The following is a 9319-nucleotide window of genomic DNA, read 5'->3' on the forward strand; positions in this document are numbered from 1 at the left end:
CTCTCCAGGCCTCAGGCTGGGCTTTATACCTAACTGTGTCTGGTGTTCTGGTTCCTCCTTGCCTTTCGGTCCCAGGAGCTAGCACCTGAGTATGGTCTCTGAGCAGGGGTGGCTGGCGCCGGCTTTCCCCCCAACCTCCGACGCTGACACCTCTTGTTCTCACCAGTGTGACGCACAAACCGTCTCTGCTTCCCCGGGCTGCCAGCTGCACCCTGGAAGGGGGCGCGGCTCCCCAGCGGGCTGACACACACCGCCGGGGTCTGAGAGCGGCCACTCCCGGGGAGATGTGGCCAGGAGGGCTCAGAGCTCTAGGGGGACCGGGGTCCGAGAAGGGCCTGCGGGTGACCCAGCAGGTGACTCGCCACCTGGTCACTGTCCCTTCACCCTCAGGCCTCCTCTCTGGAAGAGGCTGCCCCTGCCCTGGATTCCTCCCACTGCCGTGGTCACCGCTGCCCCGGTGGGTCCCACCCGGCCCTCGCCCGCCTGCCTTGGCTTTCCTGCCCTCCTCCCTTGCCCAGCTGCCCCCCAGCTTGGGGCTGGAGGAGCCTGGTCCCTGTCTGCCCCTCCCCAGGATGCTCAGGGCAGGGACCCTGCAGGGTCCTCACAGGCAGCAAGAGGCCTACAGGGTGCAGACTTGTGGGGTGAAGGGTCAGAGTCCACTCGGCCCCTCCTGCTCCCCACCCCCGGTCAGGCCTTGGGGGTCCCAGCCCCACTCCCTGCGCCAGTGGAGAGAAGACCCCTGGCAGGGGGAGACCTAGTAGCCCTGGGGATCCCCAGCTCACTATGCCCGCCAGCCACTCTTACGGGCCTTTGACTCTGCCCCTCTGAGCTGGCCCGGGGCAGAGGAGCACAGAGGAGACCCATCACGTAGCTGAGCACGTGTTACAGGGGAAAGGCTCCTCTCTGCTCTTGGCTTTCCGGGCAGATCTGAGCTGCAGGTCCCAGCCCACCTCCTCCTGGATGGGCTGGGCTGGGCGGCACTGCAGGGTGGGCTGCAGGGTCAGGGCAGGGCCCTGCGGGTGGGGTGGGGGGGCGGTTGGGAGCCACCAGCACGCTGGCGCCTCCCCAACCCGCCTTTCACTGAAGTCCCCTTCCCACACATTTCACCAGACAGCTTCCAAAATTAGATTTTATTTCAGTTTCTAAGAGACGGATATACGAGCATGTGAATGACAACAACCTGGTCCAGCCCGGGGTGTGGATTTCACCTCATCTGGACACTGAGTCAACACACACACAATCAGATGTGGCCGTGGGCCCCAGGCGCTACGCTGACAGGAGCCCAGGAGACACGCAGACAGGCGGTGACGAGGTGAGTGCTGTGTGGGGCCCGACTGTACCCAGGCTGGGTCCCATGCAAGGTGGATGCCCTGCTGGCAGCCACCGGCTGTCTGTCCAGAGGGCAAAGGGCAACCCCGGGTCCTTCCGCCAGCCGCACAGGAAGCAAGGTCAGCCACCGGAGAGGGTGGAGTCCTGGTCCCCAGCAGCTGGAGGCAGGCGGCTGCCCACATGCTCATCTTCCCAGGACTGAGACTCAAGAAAAAGATGTTCTCTGTCCCAACCAGGTTTAAGGCTAGTATTTCCTGACATTTGCTTAAGTTTAAGTTAAAATTACCTGAGTAAAAAAGTTTCAGACATTTTTAAAAGCCCAAAACACACAATCTCTGCAGGCAGAGCTGCTGCTGGCGCTTCCTGGGGGCCTGAGCCTGGCGGAGTCGCGCCCAGGGGACACCCCAAGGCTGCATGGCTGCAGCCCACCCAGGGAGCAGCCCGAGCCCCCATGAGACACCCCTGCCGCCCGCCTCGGAGAGAAGGCACAGGGAGGAAGCGGCTGGTCGGACTCCCGAGCCCCGCCCTCGCCCAGGCTCCTCCTGCCCGTGAGCCTCCTAACAGCCCACAGGGGCGGGGGCGGGGTGGAGGGGCTGCTGGGAAGCCGGAGCTCATACAGTGAACCGATTCTTTTATTTGGGCGGGCTGGGGGCGGGCAGGTGAGGCTGGGCCGGGACCGGCAGGGCGGCCCTCCGCACGGACGTGTGGGCTCTGTCTGTCCTGCTACTTCTGCGGCCAGGCATCGGAGAGCCTCTGCAGGCAGTGCCGGGCAGCGGGCAGGGCCAGGAGCAGGCTGACGGCGCGGCGCCCCGTCCAGTAGAGGCCGTAGCCCAGGAGGCCCAGGGCGGCGGCCTTCACGGCCAAGCGGGACACTCTGCCCGAGGCGGACGGTGGGGGCACGCTGGGGAGGGAGGGCGGGCTGGGCTGGCTGGGGGGGCGGTCCCAGCCCCCAGCCCGGCTCTGTGGGGGGGGGGGTGCACAGCACTCACGTCATGATCTCCTGGATGTTGAGGTCGGTGGTCCAGTTCTTCTCAATGCCAGGGACGTGGCCCATGCCCACGACGCCCACCACCACGGAGGGGACGCACTTCCTGGGCTCGGCTGGGGTGGGAGACGCATGAGCACCTGAGCACCCCCGACCCCGCGGGGCCCCGTGCCCGCGGGCGCCGTGCTCACCGTCGGAGGCGCGCGGCAGCTCCAGGCGGCGAGCGGCCTGGCGCAGCATGTAGGTCAGGTAGACGTCGCGCTCAGACACGATGGTGCGGTGCAGGTCGGGGAACTCGCCCACCATCTCCGCCATCATCTGCTCCAGCAGGTCCTTCTGCTTGCAACGCTCCACGTCGTCCTTGCTGCGGGGAGGCGGCCGGCGCTGGGGCGGCGGGCCCAGGGCGGGGATCCCCCCCACTGGGACCCCGTGGAAGGAGGTCCCGCCCGGGAACTCAGGGAGCAGGCCTCACAGGGGCGGTCACTGTGGGTCACATCCGGCCGCCTCCCCAGCTGGGAGGCCGACTGGACCTACCTGATGGGGTCCGACAGGAAGCACAGGCCCCAGGCCAACTTGACCTTCTGCCAGAGGGAGAGGGCGGCGATGGCCCGCTTGAAGGTGACGGGGATGGGCCGGTCGCCCAGGTGGAACTTGCAGAACGGCACCCTGCTGGCCTGGGTGGAGGTGGGATGTTGGGGTGTCGGTGGGGGACCCCGGGGCGGCTCCCAAGCCCCAGCCCCCGGTCAGGCCCGGGCCCACCTCCTTGAAGGCCTCCCTGAACTCGCCGCCGGGGGCTACGCCCAGCTGCTCGGTGATGTGGGCAGACACCTTCAGCAGGAGCATCTGCATCAGTCCTGATGCGACACCGTTCTGTGGGGTCGGGGGACGTGTCAGCCATGCTGGGGCTGGGCTCCTGCAGGCCGCCTGGGGCTGTGTCCACCACACAGGCTCAGGCCAGAGGCAAACCCGCGGCCCCTCTGAGCCCCCTGCCCTCGGCCCTCCAGCCCAGACACAAGTCCCCTGCCCACACCTCCCCTGGTGCTGTGTCCCTGGGGAGGGACAAGCAGTGGGGGTCTCGGCTTCGGGCTCCAGGACACACTGAAGCCTCCTTGCCCGCACCCCTGCCAGCACCCCCGGGGTCCCCAGGGCCGGAGCAGCTCTCGCCTCAGGGCTGGGGGCCAGCTGGCTCTCCTCCGGCGCCTCGGGCAGAGCCCCAGACCCGGCCCGCCCGATGGCCGCACCTGCCTGATGGCCTGCTGAAGCTTCTCCAGGCTGATCTCCTTGGCCTCGCGCAGCAGTGTGCGCTCGTCCATCTTCAGCATGGACACGCGGTACTGGCACAGCTCCACCACCACCACATCGGGCTGCACCTCCCGGATGGTCTGCCGCGGACACGCCGGTTCAGGGACACGCCCGCCCCGCAGCGACCCCACCCCCGGCTTGGCCACTGTGCATACAGCTCAGCATGTGAAGCCGGGAAGCTGGGAAGGGGAGGCCAGTCTGCCTGCCCTGCGGCCTCACCTTCACCACGTCCCGCTTGCTATCATCGCTGAAGTGGGCCGTGCCCACCACGTACACCCGGCTGCCGTCCTCAGCCACCAGCTCAGTCACCGTGTGCGGGAGGTTGGGCCGCTCTCGCCGCCTCTTCAGCTTCATCTCCAGCAGCAGGTTGAACGCGTCCACGTCGGCTGTGGGACAGCGAACCCCAGCTCAGGGACGCCCGCCCACAGGGGGGTCCCTCTCAGTCTCAAGCCGCCGGTCCTCGCCCACCAGGATGAGCGTCGGGGTAGGAGCCCCAGGCTGCCGAGGGGCCCAGGAGAGGCCGCGACTCTGAAGCCCCCGGCCCACCAAGCCCTGGCCCAAGCCCCACCCCATGGGAACCCTGGGGAGCACGCACACAGATTCTGGGGGTCTCCGGGGAGCACCCTGGGCACCGCCTCCGAGGCCCCTGAAGTCACGACGGGCTCCGTGTCGGCCTGCGGAAGGAGGAGGCGCTGAGGCTGTGCTGCCCCTGGGCTGTGGGGCCGAGGGCCATGTGTCCCCGACATGCTCCCCATGGCGCCCGGCGCAGCCCTCAACTGGCCAGCAACACGGCGGGAAAACTGGGGAGGCGCCTCTGGGCACAGGAGCCCCCGCACCCGCCACCGGGCCTCTGACCTCATGGGGCGGCTGCTCCTCCGGCTCCTCCATGGCTGGCAGTAGCTCTGGCACCGACGCGTGAAGCCTGAGAAAACAGGGGCAGTGTCCTCACCTGGGGCCCAGGGCCGGGCACGGGGCTCAGCGTGCCAGGGGCTCCAGCGTTTGGAACAACCTGTGGGCAGGCCCTGGGCCCTGGGCGTAGAACGGGGACGCCAGGGCAGCGAGCCTGGAGTCGCTAACGGGGGGACGCACCCGCTCCGCTTGTCCAACATGGGGACACCCCACGGGGGAGTTGGCCAGACCTGGTGCTTCCGTTTTGACTTTGGAACAAAAACACAGTTTATAACATTCCCTAAAAAAATGACACCGAGCAGCGGGAGGGAGTCTGTTGAGCTGGCGCGGGAGGCCGCGTGGCCACAGGCCTGCTCTCACGGGCGGTGACGCACGCGTCCCAGCAGCGCTGGCATGGGTGTGAGTCTCACAGTGCGCGAGCACAGACGCAGGAGGAATCCAGCCTCCTTCTAAGAAGCTGACCGAGAAACCAAGTCCCCGGGGTCGTCCGTGAGCCTCTGCACTGCTCCTACCAGAGGGCAGCTGGGGGCTGGAGCCCAGGGAGGCTGTTCTCACCCGCGGACACCAAGGGTCGGGGCGGTGGGGGCGTCAGGGGGATGGGGTGGGGGCTCAGGGGGCAGGGTGGGGGCGTCGGGGGGGCAGGGTGGGGGTATTGGGGGGGCAGGGTTGGGGTGTCGGGGCGACAGGGTGGGGGGCGTCAGGGGGACAGGGTGGGGTGTCAGGAATGGGGTGGGTGGGGGTGTCAGGAGGGCAGGGTGGGGGTGTCGGGGCAGGGTGGGGGCGTCAGGGGGACGGGGTGGGGGCTCAGGGGGACAGGGTGGGGGCGTCAGGGGGACAGGGTGGGGGTGTCGGGGGCAGGGTGGGGGTCACGGTAGGGGTGTTGGAGGGTCAGGGACAGGGTAGGGGGTCGGGGCCGGGACGTGGTGTTCTGTCCCTCCTCACTGAGGACAGAAGCAGTGCCTGCCGCACAGCCGTGACCTGAACCTCCCAAGGTGCCCCTGGAAACAAACCGGAAACTGAAAAAGCCTCGGTTCCAGCTGAGTTGAGGGCTGGGGTCCTGCGGGGCACCCACAGGCCGAGCCCACTGGAGTGTCTGACAGGTGATGGGACTGTCACGAGAGGAACAACTCTGATCTGGTTGTGGCTCCGTGTTGTTGTGGGCTCTCGCGCCTACGCGGTCACACGTGAACCACGGGGTGTGCCTGAGAGGTCCACGCAGGCAGCAGGACATGCCCAAGGCCCCATCAGCTCCAGTTTCACAACAAAGAGGAAGTAGAGGCGGTAAAATAAACACGACACCAGATCAGGTTCCTCCCCCTTGTACCCTGGGCCCAACTCTCATCCGGCTCCCTTCCCAGCCTCACTCGGAGTGCCGGCGTCCTGGCCTGGGGCTCCTGGGAATGAAGTTGGGGGGAGGGTCCCGAGAGCGATGGACAGGCCCTGACCGAGGAGCAGCAGGCAGAGCTTGGGGCCTCTGTGGGGGGGGGGGGCCAGCGTGGGGTCTGAGCAGGCCGGGCCCTGGAGCCCCCCACCCGGAGCAGCTGCTGCGCTGGGGCACCCGGTCCCCACGGAGGGTGGCTCACTGGCCTCACCAGCCCCAGGGCCGCCTCCTTCCTGCTTCACAGACCGAAGGCCCCAACAGGAACAGAAACAGGAAGCTGCGTTCGCGGGCACCCGGCTTGGCCCTCCCTGCTCTCAGGTTCCCAAGCTGGCCCAGGAAAGCCCCCTGGGTCCCCTTCACACGAGGTGCCAGAGGATCAGAGAAGCTTCTCCAGGAAGCATCCCTGCTGTCCTGGGAAGCTTGTGTGACAGGCAGCGGGAAGCAGGCCAGCGAGCCTCAGTCTCCCTCCCCTGGGCCTGGGGGCCGCAGTCTGGTCGGCACCCCAGACCCACCCTCTGTCCCGGGGGGCAGACGGGCCATGAGCCCCCAGACAGCTGGGCCATGACCACAGCACCCAGAACCAGGACCTGGGAGTGCCCCAGGGCAGGTGCCTGGCCTGGGAGGCGTCAGGTGGGAAGAGCCAAGAGCCTGTGATTCTGAGAGCATCTCCACTTCTCTCACCTCCCAGTGTCCGGTTTCCCGGAAGCTCAGTCAGGGCCCCCGGCGGACCCCTCCAGAACCAGTTCAGAGGGTCGTCGACCCTCCTCCCACCACCACACACCCTCAAACCTTTACAGCTGGGACCGACCGCTCGGCTGCCTGGAGGGGAGCAAGGGCCCGGCCTCCCCCTCCTCACACCGCAGGTGGGTTTCTGGATCTCTGGAGGACAGGTCCTGGCAGCCCAGCCCAGCAGACCCCAGGCTCCGTGCCCAGCAGACCCCAGGCTCCATGCCCAGCCCCAGGGATCCCGCGCCAGGCTTCCGCCCAGCAACCCGGACACCAACGCCGAGCCCTTGGGGAGCCGGCACAAAGCAGACCTTTCTGCCTGATCCAGGTACTCTCCCTGTACCCCAACAGCTGTCACCACTGAGTTTGACTCAGGGAGCACGGCCTGGGGAAGCCTCCTGAGCTGGGTGGCCCGAGGCCGGTCCTCCAGCAAACAGGCAGCTGGGCTGTCAGCCACCGCGCGGTGGGGGACATCAGCAGGGCTGGCCACTCTCAGACTGCTACCTGGCACAGCGTGGCCTCGGGCAGGCCCCCCCAATCTGCCCGGACGCTTAACTCCGGCCTCCAGGGTCGCAGTGGTTCGAAGAGCCACCCAGCCATCCCATGATGGGCACAGGGTGTGCTGCGCTCAGATGGCACGTCGGCGTCCTTCCCTGGGGCAGGAGGACCAGCAGCCTGACTTCAGGAGGCACCTCCGCAGAAGGGGCGTGACCATGATCTGGCTCCACCCACACACTTCCGGGGAAACAGACTCCAAATGCCAGGCAGCCCCTGACCCCCAAGAGGACCCACTTTGCCGGGTTCACCAAAGAATACACCGACTCACAGGCAGGGAGAGCCCCGCCTGCGTTGGGGACCCCCAGGGAACGTGTCGTGTCGGGTGCTCTTGCTGGACGTGGTGTTAGCGCAGCAAACAGCCTGCTGAGCGCCCCGCACAGCACAGACCACAGACAGCAGGCTGCGCGGGTCGCCGTCTCCTCTCCAGGGTCCCACTGCTATGGACTGGGCTGTGGCCCCTCTAATTCATATTTTGAAGCCCTGGGCCCAATGGGATGAAATTAGGAGGCAGGGGCTCTGGGAAATGACTCGGATGAGGTAAGGTCACGAGGCTGGGCCCCAGGATAGGACTAGATAGAGCCTTCCTGGGAAGAGCCCTGGGAGGGCTGGTCTGGGAGGGCATGGCGAGAAGGCCAGCAACCAGGGCAGCCAGCACCTTGGTCTTGAATTTTGTCCCCAGGACTGTGAGGAAACGGTTGCTTCAGCCCCATCGGTGGTATTCTGTAATGATCACACTCAGTCATTCCCTCTCATCTGCCTCTAAAACTCAGGAAGCCAGAAACGCCTCCCAGACCCCAGCCCGGCGTCCCCTTGCTGGCCAAGAGCTGACCAGCGCCAGATGGAGTTTCCAGAAAAACCAGCTCCCAATCAGCCCACGAGGCCTGCCTGCTCAGGAGGTCAGGGATCCCAAACTGGACAGACTGCAGAAAGACTGAGTGGGAGGCAGCGGAGTGTGGCTTGAAGCTACACGCCTACACCCCCACTTCTGAAGCCACCGGAAACCCCCCTGGGTCTGGCAGGCTGTTTTACGGAGCTGTGGCAAAGGTCAGGATATGGGTAAAGGGTCAGGTCACACCTGAGCTGGAGGCCTAGCACACCTGGCCAACCCTCCTGGAACCTGGACTCTGCCCAGTGGGGTCCCCATGCTGACCCCTGGGGGCACTGGGGCGGGGGGGCCTTCCTGCCCCTCCCTGGCTGGGCCCTCTCCTGGCGGTTTTGCCCGAGGCCTGACACCGCAGCATCACCGCCATCCTGCAAGGCTGCCCAGTGGCGCCAAGGTCAGGGGGCTCCCTCCCAGTCACACAACAAGGGGGCGGGCACGACAGCCAGGGAGAGCCCGGAGACAGTGCCGCCTTCACGGGGGCGCCGCGAGCCAGTGGCCTTACACCCTTCTCTCCGGGGAACCCCGAAAGCCCGGAGGACGCCAGCTGGAGGCCACTCATCTCCGGATGCGGTGGCCCTGACACCCGAAGTCCGCCGAGGACTTCGTCGCTGCCCTCCGTGAGCCTCGGTTTTCTTTCTCGGGACAGTTTTCACAGAGACGCATGTGAGAACTTTGCGGCATGTAAGTTACGCCTCAATAAAGCTGCTCCCAGAATCGAGGTGAGTAGAGCGCGCCGGGACCCCAGCCTCGGAGTCTGGGCTCCGGGACTCCATATGGCAGCCCCGACTCCTCGGCCTGAAGGGCAGAGGCCGCCCGCGCCGCGAAGGGCCCAGGGACCCCCTCCGAGGCCGCGCTGCCGCCCCTGCGGAGCCGGGCCGCCCGCTCGGACAGCCGCCGCCCCCGGCCCCGGCCCCGGCCCCGGCCCCGACCCGGCCGGGTCCCCGCCCCCGGCCCGCAGCGCCCTCGCGCCCTCGCCGTCGTCCTCAGCACCGAGCGCCCCGCGGAGGCCGGCGCTGACCCTCCGGCCCGGGGCCGCGCGCCGCGGGCCGACTGGGCCCGGCCTGGACCGCCCCCGCCCTGCGCGCCCCCCGCCCGGGACCGAGCCGCGCGGCGTACCGGGCTGGGCGGCGTTCCTCAGCCGGCCTCCATGCGGCGCGGCGCCCACCGGACGGGGCGGGCCGGAGCTGCGGGGCGGGGCGGCCAGACGGGCCGCGGACGGGCCGGGACGGGCGGTGGAGGCGCGCGG

General features: G+C 67.7%; 1 protein-coding gene across 1 annotated transcript; it reads right to left on the reverse strand.

Annotated features, from left to right (window-relative positions):
* Nucleotides 1–1115: 1115 nt before the first annotated feature.
* TRABD (TraB domain containing) lies at nt 1116–9319 on the reverse strand. Its single transcript, XM_070371407.1, has 10 exons — nt 9190–9319; nt 4472–4538; nt 4212–4290; nt 3836–4002; nt 3556–3696; nt 3074–3184; nt 2849–2988; nt 2506–2678; nt 2319–2430; nt 1116–2230 (listed from the first exon to the last, which is right to left on the reverse strand). The coding sequence occupies exons 2-10, from the start codon at nt 4502–4504 to the stop codon at nt 2053–2055; spliced, it is 1134 nt and encodes a 377-aa protein (XP_070227508.1). The 5' UTR covers nt 4505–4538; nt 9190–9319; the 3' UTR covers nt 1116–2052.

Source organism: Bos mutus, chromosome 5 (genome assembly GCF_027580195.1).
Source record: "Bos mutus isolate GX-2022 chromosome 5, NWIPB_WYAK_1.1, whole genome shotgun sequence".
NCBI lineage: Eukaryota > Metazoa > Chordata > Mammalia > Artiodactyla > Bovidae > Bos > Bos mutus.

Coding starts and splice junctions, on each gene's coding strand:
- TRABD (XM_070371407.1), bottom strand. CDS start 4,504: ATGGAGGAGCCGGAGGAGCAGCCGCCCCATGAG. Junction 3,697..3,835: donor GCAAGCGGGACGTGGTGAAG/GTGAGGCCGCAG, acceptor TGTCCGCGGCAG/ACCATCCGGGAGGTGCAGCC. Junction 2,989..3,073: donor TCAGGGAGGCCTTCAAGGAG/GTGGGCCCGGGC, acceptor ACCTCCACCCAG/GCCAGCAGGGTGCCGTTCTG.